Source organism: Leptinotarsa decemlineata, unplaced genomic scaffold, assembly GCF_025532065.1.
Source record: "Leptinotarsa decemlineata unplaced genomic scaffold, Ldec_3_MD MMD2_tig00000882_RagTag_RagTag, whole genome shotgun sequence".
Taxonomy (NCBI): Eukaryota; Metazoa; Arthropoda; class Insecta; order Coleoptera; family Chrysomelidae; genus Leptinotarsa; species Leptinotarsa decemlineata.
Window position 1 is genome coordinate 1,526,984 of NW_027412556.1, and position 21,239 is coordinate 1,548,222.

The 21,239-nt window shown below is 33.0% G+C and overlaps 3 protein-coding genes across 4 annotated transcripts; 1 reads left to right on the top strand and 2 right to left on the bottom strand.

Moving 5' to 3' along the window:
* Positions 1-835: 835 nt before the first annotated feature.
* Positions 836-17,193, bottom strand: Sap130 (Sin3A-associated protein 130). Of its 2 annotated transcripts, XM_074174760.1 has the most exons (13): positions 16,669-17,193; positions 16,383-16,612; positions 15,544-15,783; positions 13,534-13,725; positions 12,992-13,340; positions 12,319-12,393; positions 10,751-10,924; positions 9,300-9,518; positions 6,143-6,493; positions 4,105-4,255; positions 3,464-3,809; positions 3,260-3,373; positions 836-1,224 (listed from the first exon to the last, which is right to left on the bottom strand). In XM_074174760.1, the coding sequence occupies exons 1-13, from the start codon at positions 16,904-16,906 to the stop codon at positions 1,075-1,077; spliced, it is 2,829 nt and encodes a 942-aa protein (XP_074030861.1). In that variant the 5' UTR covers positions 16,907-17,193; the 3' UTR covers positions 836-1,074. The 2 variants fall into 2 exon arrangements, with proteins under 2 accessions (XP_074030861.1, XP_074030862.1); XM_074174761.1 differs by lacking the exons at positions 15,544-15,783; positions 16,383-16,612; positions 16,669-17,193 and adding an exon at positions 14,546-15,418.
* A 772-nt stretch (positions 17,194-17,965) lies between these two features.
* Positions 17,966-18,684, top strand: LOC111508288 (enhancer of yellow 2 transcription factor). Its single transcript, XM_023163735.2, has 2 exons — positions 17,966-18,123; positions 18,176-18,684. The coding sequence occupies exons 1-2, from the start codon at positions 18,062-18,064 to the stop codon at positions 18,417-18,419; spliced, it is 306 nt and encodes a 101-aa protein (XP_023019503.1). The 5' UTR covers positions 17,966-18,061; the 3' UTR covers positions 18,420-18,684.
* Positions 18,685-18,902: 218 nt separating this feature from the next.
* LOC111508287 (protein O-glucosyltransferase 2) lies at positions 18,903-21,003 on the bottom strand. The gene is given in 6 exon segments (XM_023163734.2): positions 18,903-19,342; positions 19,395-19,632; positions 19,694-20,007; positions 20,208-20,302; positions 20,305-20,561; positions 20,698-21,003. Coding segments are annotated over 6 exon segments (1,491 nt in total). The 5' UTR covers positions 20,871-21,003; the 3' UTR covers positions 18,903-18,928.
* Positions 21,004-21,239: the final 236 nt, after the last annotated feature.

Genomic DNA, 21,239 nt, shown 5'->3' on the forward strand with positions numbered 1-21,239 from the left:
GATTGTGAAAGACGTCAATGGGCGCATTACATAATATATTATATATAGCTGTATATACACAATAAGTAATAAATAAATGATTTATAGTCACACAGATTAAAAAAAGAAGAAACTTTAAGTTCTAGTTGAGGAATTCTTCAAAAGTGATTTTTACTGTAAAGGGTTTTATAAAAACCCCGACACGTTTCGTTATACAATAGCTTTCTCAACAGTAAAATAATAATAAGTTACTTCTGAATAAATATATATTTTCCATACTCTTGCTTCAGTTTTTGATTTCAAATTTGATATATCTAGCGCCAGTCAGACTGGTGTCTGAAAAGGGATAGAACATCATGGTATAATGTTTTGGGTTTCTACTTTTCCATCGTTATACAACAAAATTTGGGAATCTTCCAGAGAGAAAGAAAGCAATTAATTTCAGAATAAACTTTTTACAAAGATGTGCAGTTCTTGCAAAGAGGTAACTTTCGGGTACAAAAATGGATCAAAAAGCACTTTGGAAACAACTACTTTCATATGAACATTGGATTACAATAAAGAAAAATACTTTTGAAACGAATACTTTTATATGAATGCTGAACTATACGAAAAACACTTTAATCTGTTTGTATTCCAAACATCTGTAATGGGATCGAATCAGATATCATTCACAGGATTCCTACACAATATAATCAATGAAAGAAGTAAAATTTCACTTATATGGAAATCTGTCATTCTCACTGCTACGTTTCACCCTAAGACACTTGCCTTATCGGCTCTTCAGTAGCAAATACAGGGTGTAACAAAAGTACCACCTAGAAATGCGCATATCATTCTGACAAAATGAAACTAATTGTGAATCAAAAACATCTTTATTCTGTCCTGTCCCAAAATAGTCTTGATGTTTACACTCCCATCACTCTATTCAAAAATTGCATCAACATAATAACTTCTTTTGTTAACTTTCACATTTACAAATATATCTGATAAATAAATTCTGAATCTTATAAAATCACTATAAAACATTATTTGTCGCTTATACAAAATTATATAAACCTATTAATAAAAAGAACATAACACATATTTACAAATCTAAGATTTTTCGCGTTTCTTAAAATTACGTTTACTGGCACATCGGTTTATTATGTCCGTCACGTGAACTTTGTGATCAAATATCTTCATTATTGACGTTTTCGCTTCTATCATGCCATCGTTTATAATCTTTATTCTTTGAAGATTGCCCTGAAAAAGAATGAAAATCAATAAATTCAATGTAGACGTTGCAAAATTCATTATGACTTAGTTAAATAACAAAGTTATCATCTCAATCTCTCAATCATAATAACCTATAGATTTTCAACAGATATATTACATTTATATCATACCAACATTATATCATAAACCAACATACTCTGAAAGATTTATAAACTACCACTCTATTCATCTCATGACAAAAAATAAACATCATCAACAATCTTAAACATAGAGCTACACACTTAGCACATGAGAATTGTAAAAACCAAAACTTAAAACTAATAGAAACTATGTTAAGTACTTAAGAACTGCTATCCTAGATCTTTGACTAAAAAATTAGAAAATTCTGACAGAGTAAATACACAAAAAAAAAGAAAAAGCATCGTTGAATATTATACATTTCAAATTAAAGCATGTAGCAGGTCTGAAACCGCAACTATGCAAGGTTCTAGAATATGAAAATTTCAAAATCAGTAAGAAATGTGAAAACAAATCAATTTTTGATCAATTTTCAACGAGATTTAAAGACAAAAACACCAAAGGACCTGAAATCCAATATTATCTACAAAATACCATGTGCTGAGTATGAGAAAGTATATATATAGGGCAAACAGGTAGGTATCTGAAACACAGAATGACTGAACATAGCAGGGATTGTAAAAATATAGACTACCTACTGAAAACAATGAAAAATCCCACTAGCCTTGCAGAATATTGTAAATCATCTCAATACAGAAATCTTCAAAGTAACTTTTCATCAAACTATGGCCAGAATGAGTCTATAGGTAGAATTTTGAGACGTTCTAACACATATTTAGAACTTTTTAAATTGGTTTTGGAATCATTTAAAAAGACTGTGAGAAGATTGTAATTGATTGGCTTATTTTTGCCTTTTTTTTTGTATTTTTTGGTCAAATGAGTATAAAAGACTAGCACAATAATCAAAATGGGGTTGGATTATACAATTATTATACAAATTGCAATTTGTAATCTTATATTGTGTTTGTTGATGAGTGATAGCTTAAAACCAGTTGATAAGATCATATATTTTGTTTTGGAGGTGTTGAGTTTCAGTTCATTGCTATTCATGTACTTGAAAACATTTCTTAGTTCATTATTCATTTGATCAGCTACTGTTTCTATATTATCTCCTGAAATTGATAACAAAGTGTCATCTGCAAAAAGGTTCATGAAATCACAACCATGGATGGTATCTATATCATTCAGGTAGATTAACAATAATATAGGTCCCAAAACACTCCCCTGAGGTACCCCGAAAACGACATCATGAAAAGATGATACTGAATCCTTTATTTTGGTTACCGGTTTGCGTTGTGATAAATAATTAGTCAGCCATAACAAAACTGTTTCCCTGATACTAATACTTTGCAGTTTATTTAGTAATATGTGGCGATCAATTGTCTCAAAAGCTCTTTTAAGATCTAAAAATACGGCTATAATATAATGTCCCTTATCTATTGATTCTTTCCATTTTGATATTGTGACTTGTAATGCAGACTCACATGAATGAATGGTGTTTTCTGAAACCTGACTGATATTTTAGTAAAATATCATTATTTTCTAGATATTCAAAGAGTTGATTAAGAACTGAGAGTTCTAATATTTCTTCAATACAAGGCAAAGTATTTATTGGTCTAAATTCCTAGGATTTATTTGTGTTAGGGACTTTCTATTCCTTAAATTCCTTAAATCTAGCTGTTAGTTATAGCACATATGTGTGAATTTGTTAATTATTTAGTAAAAATAGGTAACGCCGTAAATAAATAAATAAAAACCAGAACAAAATTTGTTAAACCTCTATATATCAGAGATTTCAATAGACATGAGAAACTTAACGATCTTAACATATAACAAAAAAGTTAGATAGTCAAGAACTCATCAGATTCATTGTCTTAGGGACTCGATGTAATCGATGGAATTAACGAAACTAAAAAAAAAAAAAAAAACTAAAAAAAAAAACAAAAAAATGACAAAAAATAAAAACAGTTCAATATATACTGACCTTGATAAGCTCGTTGATTCTATTAACATCCTTATCAAAGTGCTTGCCCTCTTCAGACTCAGTACATTTCAACAATTCTGTCAACTGATCATAAACAGTTTGTTCCTGGTCAGCCTAAGAAAAAAAAAACAATATACAGAAATTATCTTCACTCTCAAAGATTCGCTCTCAACTACCGAATAAAAGAAATGCGACCAGCCTTACCAGGTCCTCCATTTGCGTCGAGAGATGATGAACTTTCCACCCGTTCACCTTCTCCTGCACCCTATACTGATTGGCGAGATCCATAATCGTCGGCCTCCGTTCGTCCTTCGGCCTGACGTCCGTATGGCGCAGATAATGATTGTGAGTGGCCTTCCAGTTTTGCTTGTAACTGTTCAGGAGACTCGCCGAAGCGGGCTTGCGAACTTGAGCCACTTGTCCTGCTTCCGGGGCACCATCTTTGGGTTCGTCTGAATGGTTGACGTCAGAGTCTTCGTTTTCTTTTTTCGGTGGATTATCAGATATGAATTGCATATCGTCGTTGTTCTCGTCCAGGTCATTGCCAGTTCTGAAAAATTAATGTTCTTGGGTTATCACAATCTCTGAACATTAGGAGGAAATTTCATAGAAATTAAATGAAATATTTTGAAAATTGAAATTGGAAATTTCGTGTTGGTCCTAAACTGTTTGATAATTTCTAGATAAAGACGGAAGGGGTTTATAATAATAATTATTTTTCACTGCGAAACCACATTAACAACTATGAAAAACTATGAAATATTATAAACATTAGGTAGATGAGATATTTGCATATAACACTAACCTCAATAAAATCGTTAACATAACAAATACTTTTTACTCACAACTGTTGTTTTCTAGGTTTTTTCCTAGGGCTCATCCCCAAAGGTGGTTTCGACTCTTCTTCTTCTTTGTTATTGTTTGAAACATGATTGCTATCCTCGTTAACCTCTGCAAGTCCAGGACTCGACGTTGCTGATAAGGTGGTGCTTCCTCCTGCAGAATCGAAATGACAATAAAATACATTATAAAATTGATTCAACTATTCCGTGACATAAAGTCGTAACACTACCAAGGTAATAATTAAGCACCACCATAGTTCCTCGGAAGAAATTAATTCTACATTAAATCACCAAATATTCGCCTTTCGATTAACCATTTTATTGATATTGATTTTGAATTAATATATATGGTGTAAATTTAGTATGTACCATAAATTTAACAGACGATTCTTTAGGTAATTTTAAGACGAAATGTTCATGTAAACATGGGTCCGCAAATCCTTCGTTCTCAAGATACAGGGTGATAAAAAAAAAAAAGTTATTCATAAATATTTTGAAAATTCTTTATCTAATTTTGTTGTAATTTGGCAATGGAATTTATAACATTAAGGAGCTAATTTAGCCCGAACGTGGTTCAATTTATCAAGTCCAGTGGCGTCTCGAGAGGGATTTGAATGAATGTTTTTGACTTAAAAATGTACGCCACTGACTTTTGCGCAATTTTTATTATTTGTTTGGATCAAGCAATTAGAAATACAACTTTTTTGTCTCTTGAATTTTTTTCGTATCTTGCTTAGTTTTTAAGAAAAAAAAGTCGACCTAATTGCATATCCCTGGACCTCACAAGGAATAATATGGGGAATTGAATGTTTCTTTTGGAAATTATTATTTTTACAATTTTTCATTACTAATTATGTAACAATAACAACAAATATTAAATAACATTAACATCTAGATTCTAGACTAACGAATTGCACTAAATTAAGTGTTGGAAATGGCCTCCTTCGGCTTCAATACAACCGTCTAGCCGCCATATTATTGAATTTCGCACTCTTCTGAAAATACCTGGCGTATTTTTTATTATGTTACATGAATTAATGATTTTATTCCGTAAATCCTCTTCACTTTGAATAGCAGTTTTGTATACCAACGCTTTAAGGTGTCCCCAGAGAAAAAAATCTAAGGGATTCATTTCGGGCGAGCGAGGTGGCCATGGGTGTGGGCCTGCTCTCCCAATCCAGCGATTATGGTAATTTTCATCAAAAAATTGCCGTGCCACTACACTAAAGTGTGGTGGCACGGTTTATATTTATTAAAATCTGACACTGCACGTAATACTAGGGCAAATGGCCAATATATACCTTCATCAATCCCCAGAAACACCCAATACCAAAATTCAATTGTTTACAATGGTACGAAAATGTTCAACCATCTACCGAAGCGAATTAAAAATATTTATAGCACTCCGAAATTCAGAAGGGCTGTAAAAAAATTTTTAATAACAAGACCGTTTTATGATTTGAGGGAATTTTTTGAACAACATTTTGAATAGCTGTGACAGCAGTACAAAATATGTCGTATCTATGTCTCTCACTAAATAGTGTTAAGGGTAGGTGTGTATGTATGACTATATATGTAAATACATATATAGTCATACATACACACCTACCCTTAACACTATTTAGTGAGAGACATAGATTATTTTAATGTTTTTATCATCTGAAAATTCTTTCCTGTTTTGTATTTATAACCAATTGATATAGAATAAATTAGGGAAAACTGTTTTTATTTCTATTCTACTGTATTGTTGTGAAAATATTTTATAGTAACATGACTGTATATATACATTAAGTACATCCACTTTTAACATCCGACAATCCATATTGGTTTGCATAATTTTAATTTAATTTAATTATCATGACTTCCTGCTCATTTTAAGCAGTTAGGATTTATGTACTATTATTTTTAGGAGCTTTGTCAATAAGAATTCTATTCTTCAGATAATAAAGCATGCTTTGATTTGATTTGATCTGTTAAATTTATGGTACATGCTTAGTTAACACCCTGTATATGATTTTAATTAACTTATACTATTACTTACCCGAACTGTGCCCATTACCCCTAGAGTCAGGCCTGAGAGGTGGAGAAATGGAGACGAGAGAAGATTGCACTTGGGCCGCCGATACTGAGCATTGTACTGGTAGATTCGCTAAAACAGGTATGAGATTCTTGGCCACTTTCAAGGGTGATCCTTCGTGATCCCTCTTCCTCAGTATGCTCGGTCTCGGAGAAGAAACTACCTTTGGAGGTTGGGATTGTTGCACTTGGTCCTGGACCTGGTGATGGAGTTGTTGTTGATCGTTGGCGTGAGAGGGCTGGAACTGCTGCTGACCGCTGCGGTTCGGTTCCACCACCACGACAGAGTTGAACCTCATTTGATTTGTCATAATTCCTAATGTTGTAAAATGAATTCATTATTCTATAAGACTCCTTTCACGTCTTCCTTTTGGTAAATTCAGTTAAAAAACTGACAGATGCATTATATAATAATAATTTTAGATTATTGAACAAAATTACAGATTTGCTCAACTGGCCATCCACCTTTTCGTCCGTGTTACAAAAAATTGCTTTAAATTACGTACTTATCTGACAATATTTCACAAAAAAATACATACAAGCTGTGTTTCTGTTAGGTTAGGTGGGTTTCTCTACACAGCATACTTTTTAGTAATTTCTACATTGTAATACAGTGCATTTCTTTAATGTCCTCCCTTCTTTCATTTTTTGAACGGGCCAACTCTTGGATACTAATTTTCCCGTTCGTTGGATTGGCCGTTGAGGTCCTACAGAATGGCCAGCCTGCTCGCCAGATTTGACACCTTTGGACTGTTTTTATGGGGCTATTTGAAGCAAAAGTGTACGAAATTGAGCCTGCTTCAATATTGGATATACCGCATCTTCTGATCTGACCTCAAGCTTATTACCTCATATTATGTAGTTAAATGTCAATGTATTCAGACAATTATTAAAAGTTCTGCCATTTTGTAGTAGTTGAAGATATTGACTTCATTTTCTAGGGTTGTGAAGTATTCGTTAGGAGCCTCAAAATGATGGGTCACAAGACCCCCCTTTCCATTTAATTTTTTTCCCACATGACGCTCAGTCGCCATCTTGAAAGTTTTATCCGGCAATTTCACTTCAAAATAAAGTATTCGTGCTTCAATTTCATTATCCCAAATTTCAATTTTTTGAAAATGTATATCAGAAATACTAAATGACAGAATTGGAACTTCTTGTATAGAATAAATCCAACTTGGGCATCAACTTGGTTGGTAAAAGTGGTTTTAATTGGAATTATTCTTGTTCAATTTGATATTTTTTGTACAGAAAGTTCTTCAAAGTTGATGTCCCCATGTTCAGCAAAATATCCACAAATAACACAAATTAGGAGTAGATATTATTGAAACTGTACAAACTGTATTTTAATATCTAGCGAAGCAAAACATTTCCAGCTTAATTTTAGTACAGAATTGAAAAATATTTGAAAAAACAAACATTTTCTCTGAAAACTTTACCATCTCCTGATGATGCTAACTTGGTTAGCGAAACCCGCGTCGAGAGACAGCGTTTTGTTCTGGTGTGGGAAAAGTTTTTCATTTAGATTCTTTTTACACCGGAGGTTCGAATTCTATTCATGAAATTAGTTTGGAATGATGGGATCAATTATAAATCATTAAAAACACACTCAACTAGAATTAAGTTGAGTTAATATAAATGGAACTTCAAGTAATTTTTTTATTGATCTATCTATTTTGGGTTTGAAACGGCCAATGTTTCTGGGAAAAAATGAAATCTTCATTCTTTCTTTCTTCAACTTTCTTTTGCTTAAAGCAGTTATTACATTTACTGGCAAAACTTGAGACAATTTAAAACAGCAAAATGGGGAATGTTCCTCAATTTGGGTTATTACAGCAAATGCAAGTTTGAACAAAATAAAGTTGAGTTTAATTCATGAGTTTTTCAAATTCACTTCGAAGAGTATTCAAATTGATGTTTCAAATGTTGGGTTTTAATTTTCGAAGGGATTTGTTTCTAATTCACATATTGGCAACAGCGCCTATATCTAGTTGAAATAATTTATGCGTACCTAGGTATTCTACTTTAAAAAAGTAAAATTATCTTTATAAATCAACAATTAAGACAAAATATAAATTATAGTTCAATACCACCTCCACAAGTCACATAATCAACAGTTGTTTTGTTATTTATTTATATAGAGGAAGATAGGTTAGTTGCACAAAATGTCATATGTCATAGAATGTCTCGGAACTCGGAACATAAGTAAACAGAACAGCACGCCTCTGAAATATGTCATCTTTGTTTGTCTCATACAGGTAACAGATTCATTGCCCTTTATTAGCTATGACCGATGTTGCCAGATGGTGAAACAGAAACGAATCCCTTTAAATGTTTAATGCATTATTTCATTCCTCTTTTTTAAGTATTTACATAATTTTTTAAAGAAAAAGGTTGAAATGATAAGTTTGAAATGCGTTGTTTTAGAGCTCTTTTATGAAAACTACTTGATTTTCGTCAGCAGGAACATTGCCTTCTCAAAGAACAAGAATACCGAACATATTACAACGATTGTATGGAAGTACTTCCTTAATTTTACAATTGTGACTCCAGATTGTTTTATTGTGAAGAAGGAAGTGAAATAAATTGAAGTAAAGAAAGAAAAATCAGATGATGTATGACTCATTTGCTCATTATAAAAAACAAACAAAAAAAACTAATGCAGAAAAAAATCATGACTAATCAACTTCTGGGAAGAAACACTCTCAAAATTCATTGAAGTAGTAGTAGTTCAAATCTTATATAAGTTTCACTTAGTAATTTTTATGCTACATGAATGGTTACATCTCAAAATTAAATTATTTTTTATCAGTCTTCATTTATTTCTTGTATAAGATACAGAACTGTCAACAAAACAAGTTTATTATAAGTACTGACGCCTCACTTGATAAGGAATATTGAGTTTTTTCTGGAATCTTATTTCAACCAAAAAATTGCATCTGAAACATATTTTTATGATAAGATGTTGAGATATTCAGTTACCAAATAAGTTTTCGAATTATTCTGTTATTTTCGTAGTGGTAAACAGCTGTTTTAAATCTTATTTTAAAGATATTTAGAAGAGTGATCAATAATTTTTAGTTCAATATCTTGATAAAGAAAGTTCATTCAAAATTTCTTACCATGTATCTGGGTATTAGCCTGAGGCCTAATATGCGATTGAGACGTTTGGGGGATCGCAGCAAAAGCCGATTGCTGCTGACCGAACGGGCGACTCTGAACTGGATAACTGGTCATGTTGTTATCATAAAAGTAAGTACCGCTACCTAGAGAGTAAGTCGCCACAGTAGTTGTGGGAACAGTGCTGCTGATCTGCGTAACACAAGCAACCGAACTGGGACCTGCAAATCCACAATTGAATGATAACATAACAAACAGTATTGTTGAATGACAAGAATAATTTGACAACTCATGTCAAACGAAAAATGATTGAAATACGTATACAGGGGACATGAAAATTGATGTAATGAAAATGTGGGATTTTTTAAACTTCTTCATTCAACAACAATAATAATGAATTGAAGGGGTTATATTTTTAGGAGTGATTAATTTTTGGGAAAGAAAGTTTTTGGATGAGGGAACCTTCCAAAGAAAGGAAGGAAGTAATCAATTTGAAAATGAGTAACTCTATACATGGATGTGTAGATCATGCAAAGAAGTAACTTTCAGATACAAACTGAAAGAAAGTCCTCCTGAAACAGCTACTTTCAAATAAACATTGAATTACACGAATGAAAAAATTCTTTCGAAACAAATACTTCTGTATGAACACTGAATTATACAGAAGATACTTTTCTCTACTCAGTTTGTATTTCAAACATTCGTTGTGGAATAAAAATCAGATATCATTCACATGAGTTCTACTTTAAATGAATGGTAACAAATTGCACCTACATGGAACACTGTCATCCTCACTGGTATACATTGATGTTTCGCCTTAAGACACTTGCCTCAAGGCTCCAATGTTATCCAATTTGGTACTGAAGAGCCTTGGGGCAAGTGTCTTAAGGCGAAACATCGATGTATACCAGTGAGGATGACAGTTTTCTTTAAAACTACAATGACATCCGTTGAATCCTCGTTTTTTTTTATTCGTCTCAGGCTTTTGACTGTATGAATTATGAAATACTGCAACAGTGCCATGGAATAGAACGAAGTGTGAACAAATGGTTTGAAAGATACTTATCAATTCAGACACAGATAATACAAACTAAAATAATTTACAATGTTGCAAATATTCATTGTGGAGTTCCTTGAGAATCCGCCTTGTCCCTATTCTTTTTCTGCTGTATATGAACGATCTAATAATGTAAACTGAAATTTACACGATGCAATTCTTTCTACCGAACAAAAAAGAAGCAACTGTAAGTCTTTTCCCTGTGAGGAAACCTGCACAAATGTCTATTTGAAGAAATCCCATGCCTTCGGGGTATTAGCTAAGTTACTAGGCTTTTTCAGCAGGCATTTGCCAAGTGGAACTGTATAGTAAAACTGCGAGAGGTGATTGTTGCAAATTTTAATTCTTTCATTTTTCATTAAAATAATTGCCAGAGAATTCTGATGAAATACTCACTTGGAGAAGACCGCCGACCAGTCGACTGAACTGAGGCATGTATGAAGACATTTGTTCCAGCGCCGGTTGTGCCTTGCGATTCAGACTGAGGAAAGACTTTGGCAATAGATATGGCTTGCGAAGGAACTAGAGTTGCTTGCCTTTGTTGCGTCACTATGGCTGCTGGCACATTTACTGAAACAATGATTGGTCAAATAAATCACATATTTTTCTTTCAATCAATCAATATATGCTTTATTGTCGGTAGATTACTATCTTATTGAAAAAGTTTGGTAAAAAAATAAAATGCATGTCATAAAATATAAAAAATATAGACATCGCAATTTCACAAATAAAACTTTAAGAAGACAGATGAGTATAGGTGAACATTAAAAAATCAATTAGAATTTATCACTGTAGAATTCATGGATAGAAAAATAAGCTTTTTTAATGAAGATATTCAACTGTACTTCGGAATTTTTTGATATCTGTGCTATTTTTTAGAATACTTTATTACTTTCATAAATCAGAGAATGCTGAGTCAAGGAGACTTTTGGAATAGGTAAGTAAAGCATATGGTTCTGTCCAGTGCTGTGACAATTTGTTCTGGGAGTGTACATGCTAGTTTCATTTTTATGAATTGAGCATACTGTTTCCAATATGTATAAAAAGGTGACAGATAATATTTTGTGGCTGATGAATAAAGGCTTGCAGTGATCTCTCAGCTTAGACTCTGTAAGGTACCTATCTCAAAGACCTCTTCTGTAGCACAAATATCATATTCTGTAACTGTAAATTACAATGGCCCTAGAAAGCTATTCCATAGTGAATATGAGACTCGATCAATGCAAAGTAAGCCGTTCTAGCTGTAGCATACGTTAAATTGTTAAAGGCACAAAGGGGGATGTTCCTCAATTTGGGTTATTACAGCAAATGTAAGTTTGAACAAAATAAAGTTGAGTTTAATTCATGAGTTTTTCAAATTCTCTTTGAAAAGTATTCAAATAGATGTTTCAAATGTTTAAAGGGATTTGTTTCTAATTCACTTATTGGCAACAGCGCCTAGAATGTTAGATCAGAGTTCAGGTTACCTAGATATTCTACTTTAAAAAAAGAAAATTATCTTTATAAATCAACAATTAAGGCAAAATATAAATTAAACTTCAATACCACCTCCAAAAGCCACATAAACAACAGTTGTTTTGTTATTTATTTAGATATAGGAAGACAGGTTAGGTGCACAAAATGTCATATGACACAGAATGTCTTGGAACTCGGAACATAAATAAACAGAACAGCACGTCTCTGAAATGTGTCATCTTTGTTTGTCTCATACAGGTAACAGATTCATTGTCCTTTATTAGCTATAACCGATGTTGCCAAATGGTGAAATAGAAACGAATCCCTTTAAATGTTGAATGCATTATTTCATTCCTCTTTTTTAAGTATTTAAATAATTTTTTAAAGAAAAAGGTTGAAATGATAAGTTTGAAATGCGTTGTTTCAGAGCTCTTTTATGAAAACTACTTGATTTTCGTCAGGAGGAACATTCCCCAATTCAGGTTATGCAGAAAATGTAATTCACTCACTTGTTCTCGTAGTAGTGTTAACAACACCAGAGGTTGTTTTCACCGGAGTAGAAAGTGGAGTTAGATGAATTGTTCCTGAAAATGAAAATCCTTATTAATTTTTTTTTCAGACAAGTACTATTTTTGCAGTGCAGACGTAAAAAAGTCCTTCACTTTAAACTTTTTAATGGGAAAAGATATCAAGGTCGGACAAAAATGTACATGAAAAAGCACAACTGTATATTTAATTTGTCCTTAAAGTTCCTACAGATGATATCAAACATGTCACATACAGAACAAATATTAAAAAAATCATGCTTTGAGATCATACAGTCTGTACAAAAATGAAAGTAAGTACTTATATAATGAAGGTTATATATAAAAGATATACAAAATTGTAACAAACAACGCCACATTCAGCACTTGAAAAAAAAATCAATAGTGCCGATAAGAGGACATTATCAATTTTTTTCACAAAAAAGAATGGGGATTCTTGTATACCACATTTGATAGGTCTTTTGTGATGGAATTAGCGGATACTTGAGAAAAATCCAATAATTATTGCGAGATTTTCACAATAAAGTGTAAACTTCAACCAACCTACTCCGTTGGGGAACTTTATCATAAAATATACAGCAACTTTCATCGTACAAACATTACTCCTTCCAAATATAAAACGTCACGTCATTATTACCTTGAGCTGGCGTGATAACTTTAGCGCCCTGATTAGAAATACTCCTCGACTGTGAAGAATTGGCCACTGCCACAAAGGGATGCAAGTTGACAGCCGATATTCTGGTCTGCCCCAATAAATTGGCGGTAGATACTGCGGTCGGAGCTGCGGCAACAGACACTCTGCCGAGGGACACGTTCGACTGACTCGTAACGATTCTGGTTGCGGATCCCAGAGAACTACCTTGTTGAGAGGGAACGGTGGATATTCTCGTGCCAGAAGCAAGAACCGTCGCCTGAGGAGTTACCAAACGTGTACCTGACTGAGAGACATTCACTGGTACTGTCAAACGTGTCGTAGTTATTTGACCCTAAAATAACATTTATTGCCAGATGATCAGCAATTCAACAAAATACTATTTATTAAGAAAATTGTTATAGAGAAAATTATTATTGTGTGTTGCATAAACTATATTACTATAAGGAAAGGGGCTAATATCTCGTTCATGCATCTCAAATAAAATGTTCTAATTATCTTGAAATGAGTCACTAAAACAGACTTACAATAGTTCTAGGCTGGGGAGGTCTTTGATTCTGTGTAGCGCTAGGTACTGTCAATCTAGCTGTTGGACTGAACTGCGGAGCTGTATTTGCACTATAGACAACTGCTTGTGTACGATTGGGCAAAACTTGCGTTATAGTAACGGCATTTCCTAAAGCCTGAATTCCCGCTGCTCCCGGTTTGAACGAATGGATCTAAATGAATCAATTTTCATTTTATCAAAAGACATATACAGAGCCCACCAAGTAAATCAGTTTAAACGTGTGCAATTTAAAAATTTTGGAGATTTCGCCAAGTAAATGACAAGTGTATAATGATTTGATTGAATGACAGGCATGCCTCAAACTCCAAACTTTTAAAATTGCGGGATTGCGTACATATTGATCGATTCAGCTTTGTACATCAGGGATAAACAGGTCTAATACATTTACTTGCATTAAAGCAGAAAAAATGTCAAATTTGGTACAATGTATGATTGAAATCACACTGCATACAGCAAAACTACAATGGACCTATATATCACCCACTTCCCAATTTAGTTGAATGAAAAATCAGTACTGTTTATTTCTTCAATAAACAGGATAGGCATTTGATGAAATGAAAAATTCCTTTGCTTAAACTTTCATTATTATGGGAAATGTATCTCTAATTTCAACTTTTGAAATGTAATAAGGAAAAAAAAAATCAACAAAAAAAATCTCTGTATCTCCTAAACCACTAAAATTGTCAAAAAACTTCAGTGCAAGTTATTTAACCAATTTGATACGATAGAGAAAAAAGTTTTGAAAATTAAAGGTTCAATTTCAGTCATAATTTCCAAAGCAGCAGCTTATATCGAAAATAATCAAAAGTTTATGTTTTTTCCAAAACTCAAAAACAAAATCTAGATTTCTTTCAAGTATCTCAGCTGTAATTATCAAATTTATAACGTAATAACAGAAATTATTTAAGAATAATTTTCCAGGTTGATTATTGATATAAAATTAAATATTACTATCATTTGGAATATCTTACATAAACGAATCTGAATGTCACAGAAAAAAATAATGCCTTCTTGAAGTTGAAATCCCTATTGTCCCGTTCATAACTGAAAGTGGTATTCATATGTTGAAAATTATTTTTTTTTCAAAATTTTTCAACTTCTATGTATTGCTTTCTTCCTTGAAAAATACTGTTAATTAATTTTTGAAATTATTCAAGTTGAATCCTATTATACCAAAAAACGTATTCTCAGTGTTTGAATCTCTTAGTTACACTTTGAACTAAAGTGGTTCGATTCTTCAGAAATCAATCTATTAATTTGACTGCAAAATCTAAATTCGTTAATAAGAAAATACTGCTTAATTTACATAGTTAAATGAAAGTAAATGATAATACTTGATCCTATTTGCTTCATAAATCATTAAATTCAGCTAACAATATCATGAAAACAGATGCAAAGAGGAACTACTTAGCGTCCACCTCATTCACCAGACTGGAATCTTATAGATCTTTTCCTGTAGGGTTACTAGAAATATTGTTTTTCACCAAATATGGCAAAGAAAAAAATTTATGTGAAAAAACTTCTCTGCTGTTTGAACCACGACCTTTGAAAGTTCTACAAATTTTATTATATTAAAATAAATAGAGGCCAAGACAGATCTTTCAAAAACTTCACCCTTTTTACTGGCCTTGACTCCAATAATATGAAAATTGAAAAATTCAAGGTAATGATAACAGATGTTGATAAGAAAAATGTTTATACGTAGATGACTTGGAGGTTACTACAAGTTTTATTTTTATTTAGTTTTAGTAGTGTTCTGCAATATTCTACAAATCAATTGCTTTGGTGACATCTTTAGAATTATTTTTTTCTGAATTAATATTACAGATTTTTTTATTCATAAATTTTGTATAACCTCAAAAATATTTAATCTTCTGTCAAGTGTCAAGACTTTGTCACAATAAAACTAATATTTATTTCTTGAGCCAGTAACTACCAGTAATGATAAAAAAATGCAGCAAACACAAACCTGTCCAGATTGTCCTATGGAAATGGCATTTTGTAAAATGGTACCAGGTCGAATTGTGGGAACTGACTGAGTCTGGCTTCTGCTAATGAGTTGAGGTTTTCCGGTCACAGTAGTTCCTCTGATTGGTGAACTCAGGACAGTTGCGGTACCTTTAATCTGTGCACCTGTCGAGCTATTTGTCAGCCAAGCTGTACCAGACGCGGGGCTTGGAGTACGAGGTGGACGTACAAAAGGGTGAGTCTGGAATATGGAAGTTTTCAAGAATATAAGTAGTATTCATTATGCAAGCTTGTGCAAATTTTCAAAAGTTTTCTTGCAACTTGGTAGTTTTTGTCTGCCGAGGAATCTTACCTTGAAATTTGTCAGACCTATTTTAGGGTATAATGCCTTTTGAAGGTAACTAAATTACTATTTCAAAGCCTAACTTATAATAAAAATAAACCAACCAAAATAGCACCTTCTTTTCATGAAGTATATAGTGAACATAGTGTATTGAATGACAGCATATGTTATATGTGGACTAGTATGCCCATAAAAATATGGCATTTCTCAAAATTTCACTAATGAAAGCCTTGAAAATCGTGATGTCCATGTATGACCTTCGGAGCATAACTAACTTTCACTAACTGTGATACTGCCAACAAACAAAGACTCCAGTGTGAATATTATGGTGGTGATAAAGCTTTAAACGGGGAGAAAATGTGATGTAGGAAGTAACAATTTGAGAGCTTATATTGAACGGAATGAGCAACATTTGTGATCAGTGGACAGACAAGTAACGATACATTTTGGAGTTTTGTGTTTAAGCCTAATTAACGAATTATTATTGTATTACTCACTTGGCCACTTTGGGCAGACACAACCATTGGTGTTCTCACTGTTGAAACATTGCTTCTAGGGGCAGCCAAATTTGCAACAACAGCTGGACCTCTGGGAACATGATATGAGGTTCCCAAATTTTGAGGAGCTGTAGTGAGAGTAATCTGTGTGGTTCTGGACAAATTTCCAGTAGCCTGGGCTTGTGAAGTGTTACTAGTTATTATACTTGCAATTTGAGTTCTTGAAGTATCTGTAACAAAGACTGGCATATGGGTACATTTCCTTATTTGAAAGATTTATACTCACCTGGCTTAATGACTCCTTGAGACATTAAATTTGTTGCAATAATAGTAGGACCACTGATGGAAGAGGTGTGTGCACCACTTACCCCTTGTGTTAAAACTCTCATGTTTCGCAGAGAGTGATTTGTCATAACTAAGGGAGTCTTCCCTTCCAAAGTTCTCACAGTAGTTATTTGATTTCGAGCCAAGTCTAAAGGGACCGCCTTTGGCGAATCCTTTTCATCCTCGGCATTACCACTCATTTTTAATTGTAGAGTCGTTCACAATTGCAGTAATATTACAACAGGATTTCAATAAAAGCATCTGTTTTTGAAATTTTGATTTTCAAACACTTCTCCACCAAATTAATGAGTGGTAGACAATGACTTTTGAATTTATGATACTGTTCTTGAACGAGAATTTGCGTTACGTACACGAATAATTAAAATTATAGACATTGCTGACGGAACTAAGGAATTTTTTATTATATCAAATACAACTTTAAAATTATCGATAATGGCGGATGAGTTTGTTACACAGTGTTGCCAAGAGTACAGTTTTCTAATACCAACGTTACCAACTACACGGCGAGGCCTTCATTAGCGAAACACCCTTCGCGGTCTTTCTATGTGAAGTATCTATGATCCTTTCTTGGAATTATTCAAAATGCTTTTACTAAAGGTGTATTCATTCAACATAAATCGTATTGAGAAATATTGAGAAAAAACATGTTAGAATCAGATTTTTCAGATATCATTTGTCATATGTAAAAAAAAGGTTGCGTGTCAGGTATTTTTTGAAAAATTAACTTTTGGTGAAATTTTTTACTCTTCTCAACACACACTATCTTCAGATAACAGTTCGTGACATACTCTCATTGACATAATGATGCCTTCTTCAATGCTATTTATTTTTAAAATATTTCAATGTATAATTCTTTAATAGGAACCAAAGAGTTGATAAGGAATACTACCCACTATCATGAGTGGGTTTCAAAAAAAATCTCTATTGCGGTGAGGAACTGTATTATCAGCTGAATATTTGAGTTGATACATATTTTTCACAATTTTTTTTACTATTCCCAGTTGATTGAAAAAATATATTAAACTTGAATAATCGATCGTTGAAGTAGACTTTATAATTGAAGGAAGTAGAAGGTTGGGTATTCCGTGTGTTGTCAACATTTTTACTCAGCAGATAGCGCTTTTGGTTTGACTATTCAAAAAAATCTGTTGGTGTACTCTTTGCTAATACTATCTAACACCATGTGAACTTAAATTTAGTTACGTTGAATTTCAAAATGGTGGCAATACTGAAAACGAAGTTAATCTGTCCTTGAAAAATTTGTAATGTCATTTTCTAGTGTCCGGAGAGGATAGTTGTTTACATTTTGCTTTGTATTTTATTCAACATAGAAAATGCCCCAAGAATACGACTCAAAAATTAATATGCACTTAGACATAAACAATGGTTTAGACAGGTATCCACTTTTTCTTTTCCTCTTTTCAATTTCAATTATCAATCCGTTACAGGGTAACTGAATTGGTCCAGACTCGGTTGATTGAAAGTGGTTGGAGGGATCAAGTAAGACTCGCATGCCGCAAGGCTATTATGGAAAATGGTGAAAAACACATTCCTACAGTGGATGAGTTAATAGCACAAGTTACACCAAAAGCAAGATCCTTGGTGCCGGATGCAGTGAAGCGAGAACTGTTACATGAATTAGAAGTTATTTTAGTTAATGTTGATAAATCGGGATACAGCAAGAATTTTTAAAAACGAAGCAGTTGCGGCAAGACAGTTATCTGAAAACTCTGGAATCCTTGTTTTATGTGTAGCAATATTCCTAAGAACAAGTTTGAAGAAGACGAAAAATATTATTATTGAATCGTTTATCGCTCCCAACAGTATATATCTATTTAAAGTTAAAAATGAGTAGTAATAATGATGACAAGCACACCATCAAGTGTTTGAATTGAAATGTATATGTTGATAATAATTTTATAGGAAACTCAATATAAGATTTGTTTCAACAGTGAAATGTGTCGTTTTGATGCGAGTAAAATCACTGTACCCTAAAATGCAGTTGCAATGAAAGCATAACGCACCTGGTTTAGCAGCAGTTTGTTCAAAAATAAAAAAGTGAAGCACCTTTTTTTTTAATTACTTTATAAACAACTATAAATATATAAGAATGCCCTTATTGGAATGAGCATCTGAAAGACAAATAGAATGTAAAATGAGATTCACTACAATATCTATGTTTAGGGATGATAAATTTATCCCTATAATTCGTCTTTATTTACTTTTGAGCAATCACAGTTTTGAACCGTTTTCTGTTCAATTTGTTCCATATCTTCTAATACTTCTACAGGACTAGTTATGATTTTATTCAGTTCATTCAGTAGGTGGAAGTGATAACAAAATATATCCTTCGGTAACACATTATCATTGGCAAATTTTTGTGCATTTCTTGCTATCTTCCTTGCTTGTTCGTCATTTTCAATTGCCCATTTAATTTTTTCTACTAGGTCCGATATATTCTGTTTCACGGGAACATAATGTACGTTGGGTTCCAGATTTTTGTAGAAATGCTCAAAATACTTTGATTCTGGTTTAAAAACTACTGATCCACCTGCTAGTAAGTAGGGCATCCTGTAAGGGGCTACAGTTCCATCTATCGCCAGCTGATATTTGTACTAAAATAATAAATTTGAATATTTTGTGAATGACCTTGAACTACCTACTCACATCAAAGAATGAGAAAAATGAAACATGCTCAGTCTTGGGTCCATAGACTTCTTCTTCGTCTCTGTAGAAAAAGAAGTTTGTGAGTGAAACGTTGAATAAATCTGGATTCTTCCTGGAGAGTTTTACGAGTTCTAGTCGAAATTTGTTAGAATCTCTGCCTCTCCAAAATAATTTGGGAGTTCTAGTTTCGTATGGGCCTTTCGTATTTCCCTGAACAGAGAGAATATCTAGTGTTACCCTGTAAAAAAATCGAGAACATTTTTCAAGGCTGATAATTAGTATTTCTCAGCTCATAGTACCTGCCCATATTCTCTAAGGTTGACTCGGTGATGTCATATGTAGGCATGATAATGTCATAGCTTTCAGTGCTCCCACACCAAGATAAGATGGGATACTTGTTTCTTAGATCATGGGTCGACAAAGGCCAATCTCCGAGGTTAGTAAAAAATTCGATGTCAGGTAGAATCGATTTTCTACTTAAAGAGAGTAAGATATTATCCACGAACATATTGAATCCTACATGTTTTCCATAACATTTTCGATGAATTTTATTATTCTTGATAACATAATGGCAAATGCTGACAGAATATGGTTTATTAAAGGTTTCTATCAGCTAAAAAGAAAGAAAATAGTTGGAATTCTTTGTTTTTTTTAAAGAGTAAAAGAACTTTATATGAATAGGTTAACCCTAATATAATTTATTTTTCCTTATACAATATACTCAATGAAAATAAAAATTTCACTTAGTATACAACCCTTTCAAATTATTCCATGACTTTTGAAAGTAGAGATCACTCAGAAATATTTACTTACACCATTTCTCTGTATTGTCCAATCAATCTCACCAAATACATCCAACTTCTCTTTGATCAGAGAAGGGACAGTTCCACAGTCCATTGATTCATAAGTTTATCTAAGTTCTCGGCAGGGCAAATACAGTCATCAGAAGGAACCGGATTATTTATTATATAAGGAGATTCACCTAAATGTTCACCTTCATACACCACATTAATTTTCAGGTAGGAACAAGTTTCGTACAATTTATATCGGATGATATATGAACCATCTTTTCTGTCCAATACATTAGTCCTTATTCGGCAAGGATTTTTTGTTTTCGTTCCTCCGTCTATTGTAGCTATAAGTGATTTACCAACTGAGTGTCCGATACTGGAGCAAAAAACGACAGTAAATGAGTTGTATAGATTGAAATAATACACAAGTAAGAATCAGTGTTTGACCAAAAATGAATATCAAACAGCTGAGTAAACCAATTTAAATAATGAATACAGCTAACAGTGCTTACGTATTGTTTTTATGGTCGATTAAACTAACGAAAAAATATCTAGCTGGCATTATGATTGTATCGGGAGTCAATCCTGGTCCCCATATTCGCGATAATTTTGGATTCACATCGGTTCCCAACCAGACAAATCCAAATAAAGATAGCAGGATGCCACCGATAAGAAATCTTTTCATATTATTTGGTAAAATTTTAAATTTGAATGGTAAAAATAAAGTTAAATGTGAAAGAATACACAAACGTAACCTAACTCATTTTCAAACGATTTCGGTTAATAACCCTTCTCACAGTTTGTTGTTAACTAACCAAGAGGTTACCGGTTACCGCTGTCAACGCACAGAATAGTAATCAGTCAGAATTGGAACTCTCAGGCAGCGCCTGTGTTTTCAGGAACCTTGATAATTATATTTCGGTGTAGATCTGAGGGTCGGTTTTGCCTAATATGTACAGAAAAGTTCAAGACCGTCTTCAATTTCAATAGCACCCCAGATATTTTCAAGATCTCACAAAATATTTCAGAATTGATCACTGAAAATATTACTATG